Source organism: Ambystoma mexicanum, chromosome 6q (genome assembly GCF_040938575.1).
Source record: "Ambystoma mexicanum isolate Mex_15411 chromosome 6q, UKY_AmexF1_1, whole genome shotgun sequence".
Classification (NCBI taxonomy): domain Eukaryota; kingdom Metazoa; phylum Chordata; class Amphibia; order Caudata; family Ambystomatidae; genus Ambystoma; species Ambystoma mexicanum.
In genome coordinates, this window is record NC_090937.1 from 720405868 (window position 1) to 720430539 (window position 24672).

Consider the following 24672-nt stretch of genomic DNA (forward strand, 5'->3'; position numbering starts at 1 on the left):
TGGTATCTCCGGACATGTTTGCCGAAAATGTGCTACTTCAGAATATTGTCCTTGCAGGCCCACCACAGGAGATCCTGTGCAACCCTGCTTGGAACCTGAAGTGGGTCTGACATGTTGCCTGAGAACTGTGACCATTGAGTCCTGAGAGCCCATTGAAGGGATCTCATTTTCGGGCGAGCCTCTGGCACCAGAAAAACGCAGGATGCAATGAGGCCGAGCAACCTCAAAAAGTCGAAGGCCGCGTGACGCTGGGCACTCAGAAATTTGGTGACCATCTACAGAGTGTCTTGAGGCCCCACCTCGGGTGGCAAGGTCTTTCCAAAGGATGTATCCAGTACAGCCCCAATGAACTGGAGCCTTTGAGATGGTATCATGTGGGACTTCTTGTAATTGAGGAAGAAGCCCAGTCTATGGAGCGAGTGGCAGGTCTCGCTGAGATGATCCAGGACTTGTTTGTGAGAACATGCTCTGATCAGCCAATCATCCAGGTAGGGGTACACACGAATCCCCTGAGACTCGCTGCCACCATCGCCATAAGTTTGGTGAAAACCCTCGGGCGTAGGCCGGGCCAAACGGCAGAACTCAAAACTGATAATGAGAACTGCCAACGGTGAACCTCAGGTACTTTCTGTGCTTGAGATGGATTGGCACATACAAATAATCCTCCTGAAGGTCCAATGACACCATCCAATCCTGGAGCTGGAGGGCCTGAAGGATCTGAGAAAGTGTGACTATCTTGAACCTTTCCTTCCTGAGGAACTTGTTTAAGTATCTCAAGTCCAAGATGGGTCTCAGTCATCCGTCCTTCTTGGGGATGAGGAAATATGGAGAATACCATCCTTTGTTCCTCTCCATTACAGGTACTGGCTCAATAGCCCTTTCTGTAGCAGGGTCAACATTTCCTGCACAAGGAACGGATCTGGAACCATCAAAGAATGGTTCCCTGAAGGATGGTTCTGAGGTCTCTGAATGAAGGGGCGGCAGTAACCTTGGGCTATGGTTTGCAGTGCCCAAGCATCCGAAGTAATGTCTTGCCATTTTTTTAGATGCTGAGATAGTCTGCTTCCCACTGGGGTGTCATGAGTCAAGACATCAGAGAGGTTTTGAGGCGACTGAAGCAGTGGCTGTTGGTAAAGATGCCGCTGCTTGGGCGGACTTTGCAGCTCTCCCTCATCCACCACGAGGGAATTTTCTTTGGCCTCTTTGACCGGCTATTCCTCTCGCTCTTTCCAATTGAGTAGTAGCGAAAGGATTTACACCTGCAAGATGTTCCACTGGAGTGAAAAGGCTGGGGCGGCCTAATAGCGGCACCTAGAGACTTGGCAGCCACCTTTGAAGTCTGCAGCGTCTCAAGGCTTTCGTTAGCCTTGCTGCCAAAAAGATGAGAGCCATCAAAAGGCATGTTAAGGAGTCTAGATTGTACGTCCGTGCAAATCCAGACTTCCTTAAGCACGCAAACCTATGTATTATGGGGATTGCCGCCTTCGGCCTGCTGACAATGGCAGCTGAATACAAACCCGACTCTTTGCCATCTTTTACAATGGCTAAGAAACTGTCTCTTTCCTCCCCTTTGGGAATATGCTCAGCTGCCATGGAAATACAGTCCAATAGAGTAAGTGAATTTCGCAAGGGCACATGTGGAGTTGGCTGATTTGAGAGCCACGCTCCCAGCAGAAAAGAATTTGCCTTGACCAGGCATCTACCCGTTTATCATCCCGATCCGGTGGGATGGTCAGATAAGAAACCTGCTTGGAGGTAGCGGTTGCTGCCTGCGCCACCAGACTTTCTGGGTAGGATGTTTCGACAAGTATCTGCGGTCACTGCTCACGGTCAGTATTTCTTTGTCAGGTTCTTATTTACTGCCAGACTTGCGTCTGGTCCTTCCCAATTAGCACTTACTCTCTTCTGAAGACCTCCATCAAAGGGTAGGATAGGATCCCTTTGAGGATCCTTGTCCAGGTCATCCTGTTCGAATGGGAGGGCAGGTCTTCTCCATCTCAGGTAATCCACTACCTTGGTCATCAATTCCCTGTAAGAGACATCTGCGTGCTCAGGTGATTCAGGCTTTCTAACTTCCAATTCTGGTGAAGTGTCCACTCCACTGGCTGTCTGTAAATTTTCATGCAGGTCCCTCAACCTGGATTCTTCTGATATGAAACTATCAGGTACATTGTCTGTGCCATACTGTAAACCAAAGGGCACGTCATTATCATCAGATGGATCATTGTCCTCACAAATAGAATTGAGCAACTTAAAAAAAATCCTTCCTTGGTAAAGGAGTAACGGTTTTTCTGTATTTCAGGTAAAGGCGTCAATGGCTTCAAAGGTTTCGCACCAGGTGCCCATGGAATTGTCAATGTCTTTGACGGCGCCATTGATGTCGATGGTGCTGATGACTTCGACATCGACATGTGCTTTAACTCATGGCTTGAGGATTCATCGATGTTTTTGCATCATGACGAAACCTTGACGACTCTCGATGGAAATCTGGCCTTAGTTCTGGGCTGATGGCCAGTGGGATTTGGCTCGAGCCCTTTCCTTACCGGCTTCAGAAAGGCCTACTTGCTTCGAGGGTTTCTGGTTCTCAAAAAGGTTTGAGCATTTCCTGCCTGAATGATTCCCATTCAGCCGGAGTAGAGGCCTTAGTGAGACAGGATATAGTCCTCTCTGAAGAGGAGTCGGACCAGGACAAAGTAGACAATTTGTGAGGCCTTTTCTTTGATTTCCTCAACGACAATGAGTGGTGGGAGCCACTCTGTGAACTGGACCTTTTTGACTTTTTCCTGTCGAGGAGAGTCGCCTCTCGCTTTGTCGAAAAAAAGTTTTTTCGACAGAGTAGTCGAATGTGTTTTCTTAGGGAGTATACCTACCGTCAGTTAACCATTATGCTCCTTCAGAGATTTTCCAGTCATCGACTGACACTTTGAACAGGCCGTGGCTTTGTGCTCCACACTGAGATACCAAAAGTAATTTCTGAAGCGCACTGTAGTTCACGAAGCGTAAGCTAACTCGGAAAAACAGAACTGAAGTCAACAGGCACTGTTCATGCTTTATATACCTTTGATGACATCATCCTCGAGACGAAGGCCCTCGAGGGACATCGAGTCGACTGCATGAACGCACATCGCCCTCTGCCGAAAATGTTTTCTGAAGCAGCTGAAGCTGGATATTGGAGATATAAAAGATGAGGAATACATGGGAGATACATGGGAGGACACAATCTACTTGAAACATTTATTACATTTTTGCCTTGGTGAACACCTGCCAAGAGCAGAAATGCCTTCTTATGTCATACAACAACATAGTGAGATTAATGTTCATTAATAATAAATATTCACAACCAGAAAAACAATAATTTGAAAAAAACATACTGATATCGCAGTTTGTGGCTGTCCAGCAGCAAGATATGCCAGTCCTAATCGATAAGCTGAGGACCCTTCCATTTTTTTGTCACCACCTAAAGAAAAAGATGCACTGAATGGAAATACAATGATATAGAACAACATACTGAAATTAATTCATTGTATTACTAATTTACAGAGAAACCTTATTAAAAAAAGAAAAATACTGGAGTTCACAATTTCTAGCTAGCTCAAGTTATTTTCATTTCCAGTTTTGAAAACACGTTCAACACAAACTATGATATCCACTTTTCATTATATATATTTAAGGCTCACCAATATCCCACTTTGGAATTATCGTCACACATTTTCTAATACATTTTCACTGTGTAGAGAATCTTGTGGTGATTCCATGAAGGTGCATGCCTGAGCTGGGTAGAATGTAGAGTCTTTACATTAGAATAGGGTCCATGCTGACTGTTACATTCTTCTTGAAGTAAACTGTGGGGTGCTATGCTTAAGCTTACCTGACACCAGTGATTATTTCACCTCTGCGCAATCACCACATTTTGGTAACAAGTTTCCTTGGGGTACCCCATGGTGGAGGACCTGATGTGCTTTTGGGCGGCCATCTGCCCCTGATTATGCGCTAGTGAGGTTGTGCCCCGGGGTAGGGCTGTACCCCGGAGTGCCATGACTCAACGTCAGAGAGAAGGATCTGACGCAAAACAGGTTGCGTGGGAAGTGGCTCGAGTGTGATGCAGCTCGCCACCTGCAGGTCTTCCTCGGTAATACTACTTCATCTGCCCCCTGCAGGCCAGACTAGGTACTGCGTCTGTGCTGTGCTGGTGAAGGTACTGATTTGGCAGCGACATGCAGAGCACCCAGGCCAAGGTCTCTCTGCGCTATTATTGACACCTGGTGAGCCACCCATTTCCTGGGAGTTATGGCTGGAATCATTTAAAGTATACTTGAGGGCAACTGGTGGGGCCAATTATAGTAATGACCAGAAGGAAGCAGCCCTATTGAATAGCCTAGGGACGGAGGTCCTGCGCATATTTAGGCTTTTACCTGGTTATGATGTCTTGGTGCAAGCAGGCGGTGTGAAGGCATCATGAAGCAAAACATAGACAACAGACATAAAGTTCAAAACAACACACTTTATTAACTTAAATGCCAGGATGGAAAAAGGCCCAACTTGCCCTATGCTAAGGTTGGATTTCCCTACCTAAATGAAACTAAGGAAAGTCTGAGTCCAAGAGTTCAAATTAAAAGTCTGCCTGTGGTGTAGGGTTGTCAGCAACCAAAAGAAAAAGTGTTTAACAAAGTTCTGAGCTTCTTCCAGCTCGCAGCTTCCTTTCAGCTCCCTTCCCCAAATCTAAAACAGTTCCACAAAAAGTCTCCAAAATTACCTTTCTTAGGTTCTTAGGTTTAATTTGATACAGTTTTAACCAACCCTCGGGGCTCCCATCCCCAAATTCCAAGTAACACAGTTCAATCACGAAAGAATCTTGAGGTTCCGTCCTTAAGTCAACAAATGTAGCTCCTCAAGTCTCAGGGGTCCCATCCCCAAGACTTTTCAACATCACAAGTGTCCTTGTCTTTTTATGACTCTCTGTTACACTTGCGCCGGTTTTCCATCATTTGTTTTCAGGTGAGCCTCTTGGCTGTAAAGGGTTTTAACTTCAGGGTTTCAGAAATTCTACTTTGTTTTATTTTCAATGTATTTTCATGCCGTTTAAAGCTTTTTCTCAATTTGGTATTCAATACGCCTTTCTTTGGCTCAATTTCAAAATTCCATTTAATTCAATCTTAAATGTCATTTTGTTTAGCTTAATTTTGTTAACTTGCAGTAGTTTTGCTTACTTTTAAAGTTTTGTTTACTTCGGAATTCAACATGCATTATTTGTGCTTAAATCCATTTTTATTCAGTTCAGTATTTAATGGGCATTGGTGTGGCTTGAGATAAAATTTCTATTCAGCCTGATGTTCAATAGTTATTTGTTTTACTTTAATTGAAATGCCCAGCACTCTGAGACTTTCAAAAACGCTTTCCCTGAGATATGCGACTACTCCAATACAAAGTATTCCTTGCGTTTCAACATTCAACAGTGGAAATGATCTTAAACCGGAGACTTTCGAAAAACACTCTCTCTCTGAGACACATGACCACTGTGATACAAAGTATTCTTCGACAATGGAAATGTTCATGCATTCGTGCATAGGGTTTCCCATCTGACAGAAACTAACCGGTCACTTATAGCTTTCCAAGCAGTTCAGGGCACATAGACTTCTGCTTCTGCTGTTGGAGTTCCATCTACTGCCCCTCAGACACTCCTGTGTCAGCTTCTTGACACAGGGAATCAAGCACTTCTGATACCAGGAAAAGGGACAGCCTCTCTACACAGCTCCATTCTGTGCTCTCAGTCCGCTCCACAGAGCCCCACCTTCCATGCTGCGTTTCCTAGGACTACCTCTCTCTGCAGTCCCCAGCGTCTCAGCGTGCTGCAAACAGCTAACCAACCCACAGCAGTTTCCTCCAGCGGCTCGCCTCTCAAGGTTCCCTGCTGATCACGCATCCTTCCTTGCTGCTACTTTCTGTGTTGCTTTCTCCTTCTCATTTTATACACCTGCAACTCTTGAACAGGTTGCAGGTGTGCTTTCTCAATTAAGCTTGCCTGACCATGATTAAGTGGTCATGCCTGACCTTCACAACACTTTTCAGGCATCTTCTTCGTCCCAGGACTAAAGTGGTGCAATGGCATAGCGCTCATTACTCTCAGCTGTCTCTTCCTTGTCTCCGTACTGTCAAGTGAACTATGATGAAAAATGTGGTCAGCTGATTTACAACAACTCATAAAGGTTGGGGAAAAGTTAGGTTGTTCGTCAATAGGAAAAGCAGAATACTGTGTCTTGCATGGGTGTACCCTGCTCTTTCTCATTCTCCTTATGCGTCTTCAAGACTTATCAGTCTTCCTGAGGCTACTCTGACCAAGTGAAAAGGGGGAACAATAACCTGCAAAGGTTTCTGGGATTATGGGTTTACTATGGAATTGATATGTGAAATATCATGTCTCTTTCATGGTCTTCCTTTCCCCAGTCCCTAAAGACTCTCCTCCTAGGTGATCCTCCCTAGCTTCTCCACCCGCAGGGTCATGATTCAAAATTGATGTTTATGCTATCCGGACCATAATGGTTGTGCGGGGATTGCACACACATTTAGAACCAAAACCACCACATCTTTAATGGTATTACAATATTGATGCGCAGAAGTATATATACACACATATATATTTGCACTCGATATGTATATGTTCAGATATATAGAGACATACGTTTGTGTTCATAGTTGGGGGGGTCAGTGGGGATTGTACAGGGTACGGGATTGGGGGCGTTGGTTTGTGCCCTATGGGGACATGATCGGGTCTAGTCCCGAGATGACATGTTAGAGATTACCTTTGGATTCACGTGTGTGTGGAATGGTATAGTGAGCCGGTGGGGGCCTGCCCTCATTACGAAGTGATGCATAACCCTGCAGTGGAAGTGGGGCTCGGGTTTATTACCATCAGTGCTGTGCTACATGCTTGTGGGTTTGAGGGTGGGTGTGTTCTCTGGGGTGGTATTTGGTGCGCCGCTTTGGGGGTCCGTGGTCTTTTGATTTTGGTTGTGTGTGTGTGTGTGTTTTAAATGGGAGTTACCCGTGTGCTGTTTGATGTTTGTAGGCCGTGCAGACCGGCGCTTCTTCGCCCATGTGCTGTGTGGTCTCTACTGCCACACTGCGTGTGACATTGAATTGGTTTTACAGGCACATATTTCTGTATACAGGATTCGTGGCACAGATGCGCAGAATGATGAGGGCAGATTCAGTAGGTTATTATTTTAACCTTAATATCGGGTATGTTATGCTTTAATGGGGACCTAAGATTAGCGGTGCTGCTTATTCAGTGTTGTCTGTTACTAGATGGATCAAAGTGACATTGATTGGGCAGAGGTGATGGGATGTTGTGAGCCTGGCTGTTTCATTAGTGTGTGTTTATGACAATTGATTAACATTATTATTAGGTTAATAGCTCGAGTGCTCAAGGCATACGATCCATAGATTTTGTGGTTTTAAAATTAGGGGTGTATTGAGGGCACAAGTTTTTTTTTTTTTTTTTAATTTTTCTCTTGTGTATTGGTGTCAGCTAGTGCACATATATATAGGGTGGGGGGAGGGGGGGTTGGGGTTGTTGATCTTATTCACACAGTTGTTTGCTAAGATTACTGTGTTTTTATATTACCTTAGTGCTATGTGTGAGCAGTGTGCCACCTCTTTGTAACTAGTACCAGTGTTATCTGGTTCGCTCATTCCCTGGTGGGGCGTGGGTTCTTGCCTTTCTCCTTTCCTCTTTCTGATCTCTTTTCTCTTCCTACTATACTTTTCTCTTCCTCTATACTGATCACACTTATTTTTTTGCCCCAACTAAGACTTGCAGCATGAATTCTAGATCTCTGAATCATCTTCACTTTTTTTCATGGAATGTAAATGGCCTAAAGACTGGTGTGAAACGGACTAAAATCTTATCTTATTTGAGATCAACTTCATGTGACATTGCTTTCCTCCTAGAGACACATCTGGACTGTAAAGAGGCTGAAAAACTTCAACGGGATGGGTTGGTCAAACGTTTTTCTTGACTTATTCGACCAGTAAAAGAGGCATTTCAATACTCATTAAGACAAATCTGCCTTTGTCAGTTCTCTCAATTAAAGCAGACAAAGAAGGAAGAATTGTCTGTGTTTTGATTAAAGTACAAGATACAACGATGCTTTTATGCAATGTGTATGCACCCAACTTGGATGATGCCCTCTTCTTCCATTAGCTTGCACAATTGCTTCAAAGCTATGATGTTAATGCAATTTTGTTAGCTGGTGATTTTAGCCAGGTGTTGGATCGAGCGTTAGATTGCTCAAATGGTGGCTGTACACGAATCCCAAAGAAGAGCAGGAGATCTTTAGAATGTCTGATGAATGAATTCAATCTGACGGACATATGGCACTTAGAACACCTGTCTGATAGAGACTCCAGCTTTCACTCATTGTGTCATGATACCTATTCCCGCATTGACATCTTCTTGACCTCGGGCCAAGTGACCTCCAGCTGTTTTGATTCAAGTATTGGGCTTATTGCCTTATCAGACCACGCACCTGTATCCCTACGTCTTTCCTTGCAACATACTCTGATTAAGTCATCTAGATGGAGAATGAATTCTAACATTTTGCAAAACGTACAAATTAGAGAAGAAATTGTGGAAGAAGTTAAGGACTTCATTCAAATTAATAGGACTGACGATGTTGCAGTCTCCACAGTCTGGGAAGCAATTAAATGTTTTATCCGTGGCGTGCTGATATCAAAAACTGGCAAGCAAAGGAAATTAAGGGCCAAAGAAATTCAAAGGTTGTCTACAGAGGCTAAGTGTTTGGACAATTGCTTTGCTTCTAGCTGAGATGAAGGAACCAAGTCTCAATCGAGGAAGGCAACATTTTAATTGAATAAATTAATATCCGACCAGGTAGACTATGGGCCTCATTATGACCCTGCCGGTCCGGACACACCGGTGGCAGTAAATACGCCGCCACCGTTGTTTACGGACCGGCTGATTCCGAGTTCTGCAGGCGGAAATGGAAACACCGGCTCCGTCATAGACAGAACCGGTGTTTCCATTGTCCCCATCCCCATGGAGTCCTATGGGACTCTATGGGAATGAGGATTGATGGAATTCTGCCTCCGGAATTTCCAGGTCACCGGGGTTGTAATGCCCCGGTGATGCTGGAAATCACGGAGGCGGAATGGTATTTCGGGTCCGGCGGCAGCCTGCCGGTTTTTCCGGCACGGCTACCGCTGGACTCGTAATTAGGCCCTATGCCTTATTTAGGCAGAGAATAAACTACTTTGAGAATGGGGAAAAAGCAGGCAAACGCCTTGCACACAGACTGAAAGTAGCTGAAAGTGATCACTTTATTACTGGAATTAGAGATCCGAGTAATGTCTTGAAAACACAACAAAAAGAAAAACATATTGTTCTATGACTTTTATGAAAAACTTTACAAATCAGAACTGACTTGTGAGAATGTGGTGATAGAAAACTTCCTGAATTTGTTAAACTTGTCTCAACTGTCAGATGGCCAAGCGGCGAGCCTTGCAGTGGGATTGGAAGTTGAAGATATTTGTCTGGCCATTTCTAAACTTACTGTGGGCAAATCGCCTGGTATGGATGGATTGCCTGTAGAGTTTTATAAGATGCTACCTTATTCGGCTCTACAACTTCTTTGTGATGTCTGTAACAATGCTTTGGAGACTAACTCCATGCCAGACAAGATGCGGCACCCTTTAAGAACGGTCCTGAAGAAGAAAGATAGATCTGTTACAAGATGTGAAAACTACAGGCCAATCAGTCTAATTAATATTGACTGTAAGATTCTAGCAAAGTCTTCAGCTGTGAGATTGGAAACAGTTATACCATTGTTAGTCCATGAGAATCAGGTCGGCTTTGTCACTGGGAGGGCTGTGGCTGACAACATGAGACGCCTGTTGTTATCAATTGAACAAGGACATAGACAACCAGTTGCCGCTGCAGTAAGAAAGATTTTTCATAATAACTTACTAGAAAGTCTTAATTATATTAAAGACACGGAGGCGAGCATTATGCTTCTCTTTCTTAATTAACACTGTAAAGAAAGGCTCAGCAGCAGGGTGTTTTGGCGCCCACGTAGGTACACCCACACATGTGAGGTACCGTTTTCATTGGGACATCTGTGGGAACACAGAACGGTAGGCCATGTGTTGTTGGTGGCTTGTTTCGGTGGGTGAGCCGAGTGAAATGTGCGGAAATTGGGGTTTTTTCGCCACATTTCAGACTTTGCCGGGGTTTCTGGCTAATAGTATCTGGGCCGATTTGCACAAGTCAGATCTCTGCGGATTCCCACGGATGTCCTCTTTTCGGAAAGGCATGGGGTTCCATGTTTTCCTTGGTGGCTTGGACACCCTAGGCTGATGTCTGTATGGTGTGCCCGTCTGGAAAAATCGTGAAATTCAGCTGTCGGAAAAGACTTGGGGTTAGGTATGTTTTAAGCTTTCCCCTTGGCGCCCAGGTTGGTGCACCCACACATGTGAGGTACCGTTTTCATCGGGACACCTGTGGGAACGCTGGAAGGTATGACATTTGTTGTGTTTGTGTGGTTTTCATAACATTTCGACCCATTTTCTGGTGCCCTTTGTCACACAACTCTTTCATTTCCCAAATGGACCCTACATTTTGTCGCTGCTTTAGGCACCATACACTTTTGTAACCTGCAAAAGTCACCTACCCTTGAAAAGGTCTGCCTGTGCTCTTTCAAATAATTTATGCTTGCCGTTCCTCACCACATTGGTTTTCCTAATTTACACATGCTAAATACTGCTGTTCAGGCCGTAAGGATAAAAATCCTGTGTACCACGGCTCAGTGTTTGGTTTCTGGTATTGTTTATTTTGTGAAACGCTACAAAAAATGTGTGCTTTCCTAACTGCAAGAGTCGGGGGAATGTAGCAGAGTATTGTTTTTCTCAAAATTCATAGACGCCATTGCCGTACCAAGCCAACCATGTCCACCACTTACCTTTTTTTCAGTAATTTTCCTACCTAGTTGTTGCCTGACCTGCGCAAAACACCCCTTCCTAAACTTGGAATTTTGTCTACTTTTCAAAAAGGTATGCCTTTCTGTCCTCAAATTCGGCTTTCCTACCCTTTTCTTCCATTCCGTCCATGCATGTCCAATTGGCAAAAATGGCCAAAATCGCCTACCTCTCACAAAATGGTTGATAACCACATCAAAATATTTTCTTTCGATTCCACTGAACCTGTTCTTGAAAGCCAGGCAATGGGCAGCACAGCAAACCATTTGTTCGTAGCTGTTACAAGGAAAAAAACCACAGGCTTCTTTGCACATCATTTTATTGGCATTTTTGAAAAAACATAAAATGTTCGCCCTTTTTGGTTATTTTCTCTCACCCCCCTACAGCAACCTAGGATTCCGTGTGGCATTACGACTGGCTACATTTGGGAAAAAAAGGGGCCAAATTTGGCCGAGATATCTCATGTAACAAAAATGTTACAAGGAGTTGAAAGGCGACATACCAAAATCACCAAAAAAGGCCTTGGAACTGGGGGGAAAAACCTGTGGCATTTAAAGTGTTAATCCACTGACTGAATTTTTGCAGGACTGTTAGCATGATATTTCTAAATGCATGAGTACGGAGCCTTACTTGTTCCCTGATGCTTCCATATGGCTTAACCCGGCTCTGAAATGTCTACGAAAAGTCCTATTTTGGCCAGAATGGTTTCTAGGGAGCATAAAATACCTTAAATATTTGATTGAGGTTGGCAAATGGATATCATATACACAATTAAGCTGGTCATTTAACATGACTGGTTGCACATTTGCAGAATATAGGAGATTGGACGTGTCTCAACTTGCAGCTCAGAATGTCGCCTGGTCAACTTTACAGATCTGCAAAGGCGCATCTCATCCTGCAGGTACAATTTATGCAGTCTTAAAAACTTGCTGTAAGGGAGACCCGGGTTGCCAACCATATGGGCTGAGGAGCTGGGGGAAGATGTTGGTCTAAAATGTTGGCAACGGTGCTGTGGAAATACGCGCCTAACGAGTTTTGACTGGGGCCTTAAAGCCTCGCAGACAAAGTTACTTTTTAGATCTTACTCGACGCCCAAAAGGTTATTCAAAAGACACCTGCTGGAGAACGAACTTTGTTGGAAATGTAAAAACGCAAGAGGCACCCGCTGTCATTTGATCTGGTTTTGCCCAAACACTAAAACGTTTTGGGAAGGTGTCTGTGAGAGGTTAGGTTTGGTTCTGTGTTGTACAGTCCCTATGACTGCCTCTCTACTGGTTCTGGGAGAAGTGTCTTTGTTGGAGGAGATCTCATTCAGCAAAAAGACTTGGCTTCTCCGCACTTGCATGGTCGCAAAGAAAATGATATTAAGATCTTGGAATTCAAGCAGCTCCCTTTGTCTCGATGACTGGGTGGAAGAAATGCTCACCATCTCCACCTATGAGAACGTTATCCACAAACAAGCGGGAAATATTGATAAGTTTTTGGATATATGGGGAAGCTTCTTCGATGTTTATGGGTGATGTGTGAGTTAAATATGTATAATCCTTTTTCCTGGAAGATTACATTACCATTGATTTATGATTCACTATGCTTTTTTTTCCTGACCATGGATCTAATATCCAAGTTAATGTGTGATGCTTTTCATAATTCATGTATCCGATTTTTGAAATTATTTGAATTCACTATTTGCGACTTTTTACTGACTTTTTCTTTTCTTTGTCCTTCTGCCTTTTTCTTCTTTCCCTTGACTTCATTAGTTAGATTTGATTGGGCTATCCATTATTATTATTATCCAGCTGTATGTTATTTTTCTGTCATATTTTAATGCCAAGTATTTGACTGGTTATTGTTATATTTTATTTGTATTGCAAAAATACAAATACCATTAACCTTCAAAATCGATGGCCCTTGCCTGGCCACCTGATTAGGGAATCCAAGGGGAGAAGATGTGAGGACGCCCTCGGGTTTCTCACAGCGTGGAAGGTGAAAGTGTGCATATGAGACTGCCTTTAAGAAGCTCACCAAGCGTTTTGGAAAGCAGCTCAATGTCATATTCAAATATTATAATTTGTATTCAAGAATGCGGGGGGGGGGACAATGGACAGTTATGTTACTGCATTGAGGACACTTCTCACTACGTGAAATTTCACGGAGACTCTGGACGAGTACATAAGGGACTGCATTATGATGGGGACGTGTAATGCCAAAATAAGGGAGAAGCTCTGGATTGACAAAGACCCTCCCATGGAGAAGGTCTTGGAGCTGTCCAGGGCAATTGAAGAATCTGCCAAGAATATCCGGGCAATGATCCTTAAGGATGGAGCACGGATCAGCAGTGGAGGGACACCTGTACAAGCAGTGTATCCTGCCAAGAAGATTGAAGACGGCAGATCGAATAAGTTCATAACAGAGGGGCAAGTAGGAAGGAGTTCCAGCATAAGCGGAAGAAATGAAGGGAATTTCAACCGTTGCAGTTAGGGCAATCACACCTCAGGAGCAAGAGAGTGTCCAGCAGCATCGGCAAAGTGGAGATGTTGCGGTGTGAGGGGGCATTTTGCAAGAATGAATAAGGACGGTTTTCACATGCAGAAGGATGGTGTCCTCTTGGTGGAGGATATGGAGTGCAAAGAGCCCGAGAAGAATAAAGGGCTGTGGAGCATGGTAAAGGTCAACGGCGCAGATATCGAAATGATGGTGGCTTCCGGGTCACCTTATGTAATGGTGGCTCCAGAACTTTATGAGCATCCTTTCAAGAAATCTGTAGAGACATGTTTGCGTCCCAACATAAACCCAAGTTTCTATGGGCAAGCTTCCATCTAGGTTTTGGTGTATGAGTGGGCTGATATCTAATTTAAGATAAGGTCCACAAGGAGAAAGCTGTATGTTGCACACAAGGGAGCCAGTGCTCTGGGGTGGGATGAACAGGCTGCGTTGGATGTCGAAATTTGACAAGGAAGGAGTGTGCCTAATTTGTGTGTGGATGCAGAGAGGCTTATGTCAGGTGATATTCTCAAGGAATTGTATCCTGATGTGTTCTGCGACAAGTTGGGAAGTTGAAGAGTTTTGTACACAAGATAGTATTGAAGAAAGGGGCAAAGCCAATTGCACACAAGGTCAGGAATGTACAAGTGTGGCGCGTGAAGGAATCGAGGTGGAGTTGACCAGGTTGACAAAAGATGGTATGGTAGTGGCTATTGAAGCATTGGACTGGTTGTCGCGGTTGGTTTTGGCACGAAAGCAGGACAGTGGTTTAAGGATGTATGTAGACCTCCGTGATCATAATCCCAACATCTGGATGGACAGGCATCCTCTCCCCAACATCAATGAACTGTTAACGAGGATGGGGAAGGCAGCATGGTTTTCAACCTTTGACTTGTCTTCAGCCTATTACCAAATGAAGCTACATGAATCATCAAGCCATTTGACATCTTTTGTTATGGCTTTTGGTGCATTCATGTTCCGCCGGATGCTACTTGGTTTGGTATCTACAGAGGCTGTTTTTCAACATTTGATACAATAACTTTTTGGCGGTTTGGTTGAGGTGAATTGTTTTCAAGATGACATTTTGGTGTGGGCAGGAGTGAGAGCGAGCATGATCAAAGGGTGCATACAGTTTTGAGTGTATTGCATGAGAAGGGATTAAGAGTGAAGATGTCAAAATAACAGATAAAGGTGCACAGTGTCACCTATCTGGCTCATACTATTGATGAGATAGGTAACAGACCCAAAGAAGGGTTGGTGAGCATGCTTAAAGAAACACCTGTTCCAGTATCTAAGGAAAAACTGCTTTCGTTTTTGGAGATGGCGGAGTATTATGTAAAATTAATTCCCAACTATGCTGAGAAAGCAGTTCATATGAGGGGTTTGCTGAAGAAACATGTGGCATTTGATTGACCCAGTCAGTGTTAGGCAGAGTTTAACATTGTGAGGAAAACTATAAGTTATTCACCGTAGTGACTAACTTACTCCATAGTCCCCTTTCCTCCATACTGTATGGGCGTTGTTAGGCAGAATTACATGCAGTACCCTTTGGTAACACTACACACAAGTAAGACTACAGGTGTAAGCACAATCTCACCTTTGGTATACGTCTGTACTACACAGTTTTGTGGTAGCAGGGCTGAGCAGCCAGGCTTATCTCAAGAGGGATGCGAGCAGTACAAGGTGTTACACAAAGGACTTGCAATCACAGTGGCTCAAACAAACACTTACTCAAGGTTTCTTGGCAAAACAATATTAATTTATTTACGCATTTAGTTAGAAAACATTCCACTAGTAATAAGCAGCTCAATACCACACTATAATACACCCCAGTACCAAACCAATAAGTTTCTGAACATGTTAGGCTCCCCTGAAGTGGGAGCAAAATGGCACTTCAGTAACTTTAAAAAGGGGTAGAAAGACAAAGGTTATAAGAATTAAACACAAATACTTTCTCAGGCAGGGCAAATAGTTTCAGTCACTACAAGAGGCAATTCAATGCAATAGGTCGGGGCCAATGTATCAGTGTCTTGGATAGGATAGCACAGTTCAGGTAGTAAACGGTTAAGTCTCTGCCAATGTTCTTAAAAGTGGTTAGTACGAAAAAAAGTAATGTGTCGGATTAGGAGCGACCAAGACTCCAAAGTTGGGAAAGTTTCACAAACTTTCACCGCGGCAGAGAGGATTTCTCAACCGTGTTTGCACAGTACCTTTTGTATGAAAAAAGGTTGTAGCTGAGGCAAATGTTCCTGGCAGTTCCTGCAGATCTCGCTGTTCCTGGGCCTCAGTCATGGGGACAAGAGGGAGGACGTCAGGGGGTTCCTGCACTGCACGAGGAAAAATCCACAAGCTTGGAAAAATGTCAGTTTAAGGTGTGAGTGCCTTAAAGTCCACAAACTGGTATCCCTCTTACTGGCTATCTGGTTTTCAACAGCACTCTGAAGAAAATTTGACCAGTATGGAGATAGTTTCCAGGTGGCTTGCGAGTTGGTTGGTTCCACCAGCTCAAGGGAAGAAGTTGTCCTTGAAGGGGCTTCTCTGTAGAGGGAGTTTCAGGCTATTCGGACCTGCAGCAAGGCTTCACCGGGCAAACCAACGGTCCAGGGGTTGCAGCAGTCGCCTTCCTTCAGCTCGTCTTCGGTTCTTTCGTTCCAGTAGTCGACTCTGCCTTCCAGTCCCAGTTAAACAGTTTTCTCCCATTTATTCCAGCCTAGCTGTCACTCACCCAGCAGGGTGGCTGTCCTTGCCGGACAGTCAGCCAGCCAATCACGCCAGAGTGCATTCAGGTCTCCTAGGAGACTAAGCACAGGGAGTTTCAGGTACCTCCCTCACATCCTGTCCACCCCAGACACTCAGGCGCCGGGGGGAGGGGGCTTCAATACTGAAGCCCGCCAAAGGCAAATGAACAAAGGGACCAAACCTGGTTTGGTGCGCAGAGACAAACACTAGAAGGACTTTTCCAAAAAGAAATGGTGAAAAAAGTCGATCAGACCTGTTTTTACAGAGGGGGGGTCAGACGCCATCTTGAAAAACATGGCTCTGGTGGATTTCAGCTACCGGAGCTTTTAAACGGGTCGCGGTCGGGAAAATCAGGGTAATACCACTGCCACCAGCCATTCTGAGAGGAAAGGGTAGCTTTTGAGGGCTAAATGAGTTTTCTAGGAATAGAGAATACTAGGTATTCCCTCCAGCACTCTGATGTAAGGCAGTGTGTGCTGGGTCTAGCAATTTAAAAACACTAGCAAAATCAATTTAACTTTACATTCACTTGGAGAAAGTAGTCAGTCCCAGAGAAGGTATTTAAACCTTGGGAATTCTGAAAGACATCCCTGTGCCACTGCACTGAGGGTGCTGTGTGACACACAAGGAAAAGATGATGCCTATGGAGTTGTCTAAAACTCCATATCCAAAGAACACAAAAGTAAAACACATTAAAATACATGAAAGAGTGGGAAAAAGGCTCACACTCTTTCCAGGTAAAAATTAAAGTCCCAGAAATCCAGCAAAGTTGCTGGGGGTCTCAAAAGGTAAGGGAAATTAGCACATTTATGATAAATCTCCTTACGCCAGTTGGTCAAACATCCTGGAGAGACCATCAGCATTTTGGTGGTGACACCCTGACCTGTGTTCAATGGTGAAATCAAACCCTTGCAGGCTGATTGACCATCTCAATAGTTTAGGATTTTCCCCTTTCATTTGCATCAACCATCGCAAGGGCTGGCGTTCTGTCTGAATCACAAAAGTAGAGCCATACAAGAATGGTCTAAACTTCTTCAGTGACCACACAATAGTAAAACATTCTCTTTCAATGGTTGCCCACCTTGTTTCTGGTTCCTTCAGCTAGCTTCCTGCTGATGAAGGAAATGGGGTGCTCCCTACCTTTCACATCCAGCTGACCCAGAACTGCGCCTATACCTGTATTGGAAGCATCTGTTTGCACAATGAAGGTTTGGTTGTAGCCAGGAGCTCTTAAAACTGAAGCTTGACAAAGGGCTTTATTAAGTCCTTCAAATGCTTGAGTGCACTCCTCATTCCACCCGCCCTTTTTGGGAAATTTGGGTGAGGAGACGACATTCAAGGGAGAAGCTATGGTCCCATAGTTCTCTATGAAGTTACTATAGTAACCAGTGAGGCCTAGGAAAGCTCTCACTTGGGTTTGAGTAGTAGGAGTGGCCCAGTTTTGTACAGCTTGTACCTTGCTAGGCAATGGCCTGATTTCACCTCCTCCTACCTCATGTCCAAGGTAGACCACTTTACTCTGACCAATTTGACACTTACTTGCCTTTATGGTCAGATGGGCCTGCTCAAGAGCAACATATCCTAGGTAGTCAACATGTTCTTTCCATGTAGGGCTGAACACTGCAATGTCATCCAAGTATGCCATGCAGAAGTCCTCCATCCCATTCAGAACTTAATTAACCATCCTTTGGAATGTTGCAGGTGCATTCTTTAGTCCAAAAGGCATTACCTTAAACTAGTAGAGGCCTGCTGGGGTGGAGAATGCAGTTTTCTCCTTGGCATGGTCTGTCAGGGCTATTTGCCAATAGCCTGACGTGAGATCAAATGTACTGAGGTACTTGGCTGAACCAAGTTTGTCCACCAGTTCATCTGTCCTTGTTAAAGGATGGGCATCAGTCTTTGTGACTGCATTAAGGGCTCTATAGTCCACACAGAATCTCAACTCTTTGGATCCTGCCTTTGGCACTAGTTCACCTGGACTAGACCATGGGCTGGAAGAGGGCTCTATTATCCCGAGATCAAGCATCTTGTTGACCTCCTCCTTTATGTGGGTTCTTACATGATCTGACATCCTGTAACCTCTGCTTTTAACAGGTAAACAGTCACCAGTGAGAATATCATGCTGTCCTCATTGGCTCAAGCCTGGTGATAGTGAAAACAGGGAGGCAATCATCTTCCCCTTTAAATTTATATCCGCGCCGGGGCGCGGCCCTGGGAGCATGCGCTCACCTGACTCCGCCCAACAGCACCACTCCTCAGTCCCACCTTGACGCGTCGACAATAGTAACATTGCTTAATGACACCAGTTTTATTAGAGGGAGGATAGTGGGACATATGGAGGAAAGGGGACTATGGATTAGGAGTATGTTAGTCACTACAGTGAGTAATTTATAATTACTCCTTCCTCCATACTGTATGGGCAATTACAACTGAATGTAGCCCAGGGTGGAGAGTTGCCCCCTTAAGAAAACAAGTTCCTTAACACTGTGTGACCAAATGCCGCGTCCGACTTAGTGCTGGCATCCAAACAGTAGTGCTTGCAGAAGGCCAAGGGAGTAGCCCATGTAGCCGCTTTGCTGATAACCTGCCACGGAACGTGCATTTGGAAAGCTACCGCCATGGCTTCAGCTCTGATGGCGTGGGCATGCTTGTTTGCTGGCAATGGCCTGTGCGGCCCCTTATACGCCTGCTTGATGGCCATAACCATCTACCTTGCTATGGAAGCCTTGGAGGCCCGACAGCCTGGTTTTGATCCCCCAAAGGTGACAAATAGGGTGTCTGATTTGCAGAAGCACTTGGTTCTGTCCAGGTAGAATCTTAGCACCCGTCTGACGTCTAGACAGTGCAGTACCCTCTGGGCATCTGTGATGCTGGAAATGCATCGGAGTGACAGGGCCTCCGTATCCTTGTCCTTTACTGCTTTTTATTGTGTGTTCTGTTGTGTTTTCCGCACAGGTCATGTGGGACTCCTGGCGGTGCAGCTCTCTCTTTTGGTTTGGTGTACAGACCCATGGGATACCCCTATGGCACCCATGGGTGGGGGTACAACCCTGTGCCCCTAGTGTATGTTTTTGGGCACCTGTGTGTGGCCCACAGAGCAGAGTATAGGCTGGTGGCAGCTCCATGATGAATTTGACAGGTGCTCTGAGTATCCTCCATTTTGAGCTACCCAGGCCTGCTGTTGGAATCAGTTGATTCCTGATAGGAAACAAAATGGCCCCTGTGGACTCTTGCTTTCTATTGCCTCTTCCCTTGTTTTCCCAAAGCCCCGACTCTGTCCCTTCCCCTGACTGGCTGTTGGGTAGAAGTTCCATATATGGTGTTGTTGTGAAGTCCAGGCCAGACTGGCTGGAGCCTTCCCAGTGACTGTATGTTGTGAGTACACCCTGTGGGTGGGACCTGGGTGATTGGAGTGAGTGACCAATATGCACTTCTTGTTGTGGATGTCTGGTTTCTGGTGTTTGACACAATGACTGAGACAGCCCTGCCCGAAACTGGTATGAATGCAGTGTGGAGTGTTCAATGGCTGGGTACTTGTCCCAATACACATAACTTGTTGTGAGTGTCTGGAGAGAAGTGAATGGCCTGAATGCACTATGCACCTGATTGGCTGCCTGCTTGCACAAATGCCCTTCTGACCGATTGGTTGCCTGAGTGTGACCCAGCAAAATGAATGAGAGATCAACTAGTATATCTCGGGGCGTCTCACTGCTAGAATTCGTGTTCAGAAGCTGAAGAGAAACTGGAGTAGAAACTGAAGCTTAACCTTGAAGCCCTGCTGGAAGATAAGTCTTGCTGCTGTTCTACTTCACCAATCTGAAAGCTGCTGTGTCTCCAAGGACTGACCCAGAGAGTACCTGGTTAGGCGCCCTCTACCGAGTTACGAGGGACCATCGTGCACTGCTTATCTTTGCCAGTGCTCTCTGGTAGAAAGACCTACGACAGGCTGCCGACCGGGGACGGGGACCGCAACGGATCACAAGGAGAAGCGCCCAGACCAGTTGTCCATCACCGTCGACGACCGCCGTCGCTGACCGGAGCCGACGTGCTCCCTTTGCCTAAGTAATATTTGATCCAAGGACTCTCTCGCCTGCACCGTCGACCGTTTTGTCCCGCCGGAGAAAGCCGAGGCCGCAGACGCCGAGAAGCATCAGTCGGTGGGTTTCACTCCACCTAAAGACCACAGTGACGCCAACGACTCGACGCTCTTGCTGGGCCACTGTTCTTCAAACTCTTTGCAGTCCTGAACTATCATCACCGAGGTGCCCCGCACGCCTCTTCTTTGCAGGACGCCAAAGCTCCGTCGTCGACAAGCACCGCTAGGAATGAAGCTGCCACCTCACCGTCGTCGTTCAACCCTTTTCCTCGTGGGATCTCGACTATCCGTGGCTCCTGCCTTAAAGGGAGCCGCTCAAGAAGGATCCATTGACGACCCGACTACGAACTCTGCTATTGCAGGTACATTGGGGTGGTAGAACTATTTTAGAAGGAAATAAGACTTCTAGAACAATATATGGACTGGGCTTGTGATATATCTTTACTTTACAGGTTGCCCAGGTGGGGAGATCTCCACACAGAACTGTGTTTAGGTAACAATATTATGCCAATTGTTCTAACCAACTGCTCTCCTCCTATGTCTATGGTTGGTTGCCTTTATTAAGTGATCTGTGTGAGATTTGACCAGAGTATAGTTGATGCACTTTAATGAGATCTGATAATAATTGTGGTACCACTTTAGAACTGTATATATTTACCATTGTTGATTTTCTACCTTGAATATTATTTATATAAAGACTGTGTTTTAACTAATACAGTGTGAGGACATTCCTTTGTGGGGGCTTGGGGACTACACTGTACTTAAGAACCAGCCTGCATCACCTGCTGAGAAGCTAGGCCTTGATTGCTCGCCCATTGCTACCTTTTAGAGAATCTTGGCTGGGGTCCTCTGTGCCTCTCCTCTACCATATAGAGAGCAGAAGTACAGACCCCCCCCCCTCCAGTCTTTACAGCATTATCAGTAGGGGGGTCCGGGCAGAAAGTTGGTAACACTATCTCATTAAGGTGAAAAGAGGAGATGACCTTAGGTAAGAATGCGGGGTGTGTTCTGAGCACCACCTTGTCCTTAAGAAGCCACTAGCACCTGGATCTCACTGATTCGGCGTGCCGAGGTAAGGCCCAATAGGAGGGCGTCTTAAGATTACTAGCCTGATGTCAGCGGATGTCATCGGCTCTAATGGTTTATGCGCCAGGGCGCCCAGGACCACATTGAGGTCCCACACCGGGTGCGGTTTCTTGATAGGTGGATATACTCTAGTCAGGCCTGCTAAGTGCCTCTTAACAACCGGATTCGAGGATGAGGATACCTCCTCCTGAGTTCTTGTAAACTCCAGTGGCCACCAGATAAGTGCGGCATGTGTCTACTTGGACGCCTGAGTGTGCGAGGTGTGCAGAGAAGGAGAGCACGTCACCCAACGTGCAAGTCAAAGGATCAATTTCCTTTGATTCTGCCTGGTGACAGAACCTGGTCCACTTGCTTTTGTACTGGCCCCTGGTGGCGTCACTCCTAGCCCCTGTATAATAGCCAGGTTAGCTTGTGGCAGGTACAGATGCTTCAGGGAGACCTGTTCAGGAACCATGCTGCTAGGGCCAACTACTGCAGGGATGGGTAGATGACTGTGCCCCCCCCTGCTGAGAGAGTAGGTGTGCTGGGTCCAGCGGGAGGTGTACATGGGCCTGGTATGACAGTTTGAGCAGCTTCGGGAACCAGGGTATTGCTGGCCACCATGGGGCTATCAGGATGATCCAAAGGCCCCTCAACTCCTTGATCCTGCAGATGACCCTGTGCACCAGAGGAGTGGGGGGAAAAGCTTAAGAGGTCATGTTCTATGGGATCTGCATTGGGTCGGCCAGCGAACCGCTGACTTGCCCCAGGAGGCCAATTAGGGGCACCTCCTGTTGGTACTGGTGGCAAAGAGATCCACCTGTGGATGACACCACCTATTGAAGATCCCCGGAAGGACCTGCTCGTTCAACTGCCATTCATAGTTGTCCGCGCCCATCCTGCTGAGCCTTTCCACCTCTAGGTTGGACTCCCCTGGGAGGTGGACTGCTGACAGGTGTATGTTGTTTACGAGAGCCCATTTCCAAATGTCGACTGCTAGTCAGCAGAGGGGAGGGGACCGGGTGCCACCCTTCTTGTTGATGTAATACATGCAGGTGGAGCGGTCTGTTTGAATGAGAATCGCCCTGCCCGTGATAATAGGTAGAAAGGCTTTGAGAGCAAGCCAGATAGCCATCATCTCGAACCAGCTGATGGGCACCAGCTGCTCCTGCAGGGACCATACTCCATGGATGCTGTGGCTGTCCAGGGTAGCTCCTCATCCCTCTAGGGATGTGTCTGTGGTAATGGTGACCTGAGGTGTTGGTTGCCGGAAAGGCTTGCCTATCTGCAGGTTGTTGTCTGTACCCCACGAGATCAGATCTCGGTTGAGCTGTTGTGATATGCCGACCTGCTCCGCCTGTAAACCTTTCTCCTGGTTCCAGGAGGCTATGAAATGCAGCTGCAGCTTCCTCGTATGTGGCACTGCAAGAACATATGCAGACATAACTCCCAACAGGTGTTGCTACAACCAAGATGATGTCATTGCTCCTCCGAGAAAATGCCCAGTGACCCTCTTGATGGCCCTGATCTTGTCCTCTGAGAGGAAGATCCTCTCGGAGCTTGTGTCCCAGATAAGTCCCAGGAAGGTCAGGCTCTGTGTGGGCACCAAGTGTGACTTTTTGAGACTGTAGAAAATCCCAGGTCGTATAGTGTATTCATGAGGGCGGATGCCATATGTTGGACCACCTCTGGAGATCTTGCCCTGACTAGCCAGTCATCTAGATACGGGTAAGCATGATGGACTTGCACCCTGAGTAGGGCTGCCACTGCGTTGATTAGCCTTGTAAAGATCCTGTGGGCTGAATTGAGTCCAAAGGGTAGAAAGCTATATTGAAAGTAAAATCCTATCATCCTGAACCTCAGGAAGGACCAATGGGTTTCCCAAATCGGGACATATAGGTAGGCATCCTTCAGATCCAGTGAGCAAATCCAGTCTCCTGCACACAATGTCTCCACTATGAAGGCTGGGGTAACCATCTTCAACTTTTGGAGGGCAAGGCAAAGGTTCAAGGTCGAAAGGTCTAACACAACTCTCAGCCCAGCCTGATTCTTTTTGTGTAAGGCATAAATTCATGAATAGAAGCCCATTCCCCGCTGTGAGGCTGGGACTTCCTCCTCGGCCTGGCTCGCTAATAGCGAGCGTATTTCCACCAATGCTGGAGAAGGGAGTAGTTTCTTACCTGTAACTCCATTTCTCCAGCGTTGGTATCTTTCATGGATTCACATGCTTAGAATATTCCCCGTCGTCAGACTGGGAACCCTCGGTACACATATATAGTCGTTTCCTATAGGAAAAAACTTCCGACACTTGTGTGTCCTATCCACATCTACGTCCTCTCTGGGGCTGTTCATGCATGCCCCGTAGGATGTAGCGGTATAAAAGCCCCGCCCCCGCGGGTCCCGTCAGATTTCGGCCCCTCCAAAGTAGAAAGGGGAACCTGCTTATGCATATATCTTGCACATTGCATTCCGGGGAGGCTGGTGGGCGCATGTGAATCCATGAAAGATACCAACGCTGGAGAAATGGAGTTACAGGTAAGAAACTACTCCCTTCTCCAGCATTGGATCTTTCATGGATTCACATGCTTAGAATAGATTGTATAGCAGTATCCTAAGAGAAGGAGGTGAGAATGCAATGTGACATACACCACCAAAAACACCCCAAAACCTAATATATATAGGCACGTAGGCAGATATACATATATTGCTCAGAACAGACACACTAAAGAACCAGAATAGGCAAGGCAAAAGACAAAAGCTTAACCATTTTCGGCTTACCTCATTGAAACAGATGGCGCAGAACTGCCCTTCCCATCTGTACCTCATCCGCGTGCTGCCTTTCCAGGGAGTAATGGCGTGTAAACGTGTGTGGGACAGACCATGCCGCCGCCTGGCAGATGTCTGTCAGAGGAATTCCTGCCCATAGAGCCGCGGAGGAGGCTGTCGATCTCGTGGAATGGGCTCTAGGGCGTCCTTGTAGGGGTCTCCCAGCCTTGGAGTGACTAAAAGTAATTGCCGAAGAGACCCAACGAGCCAGGCCTTGCTTGGAGATTGCCCTTCCTCTCGTCGACGGACCGTAGGCAATGAACATGAACAACTGTCTGCTAGTTCTGATATCTTGCGTCCTTTGTAGGTAAAATTTTAACGCCCTTTTGACGTCCAGAGTATGGGGACGCAAAGAAAGTAGGAAGGACCAGGGTCGAGTGCTTGTGATAGACTGTCGGTACTTTCGGGATGAAAGTAGGGTTAGTTGATAAAATTACTTTGTCCTTAAAGAATCTCATATATGGAGGATCTATGAC

At 46.0% G+C, this 24672-nt stretch overlaps 1 protein-coding gene across 2 annotated transcripts in view; it reads right to left on the reverse strand.

The window, feature by feature from the left end:
• The window catches only part of TTC29 (tetratricopeptide repeat domain 29), a 1778411-nt gene that overhangs the window by 890928 nt on the left and 862811 nt on the right, over positions 1 to 24672 (reverse strand). For both annotated transcript variants that reach the window (XM_069631241.1, XM_069631242.1), the window contains exon 7: positions 3372 to 3457. In XM_069631241.1, the coding sequence (XP_069487342.1) occupies positions 3372 to 3457 (86 nt within the window). The remainder of the gene's footprint in view (positions 1 to 3371; positions 3458 to 24672) is intronic.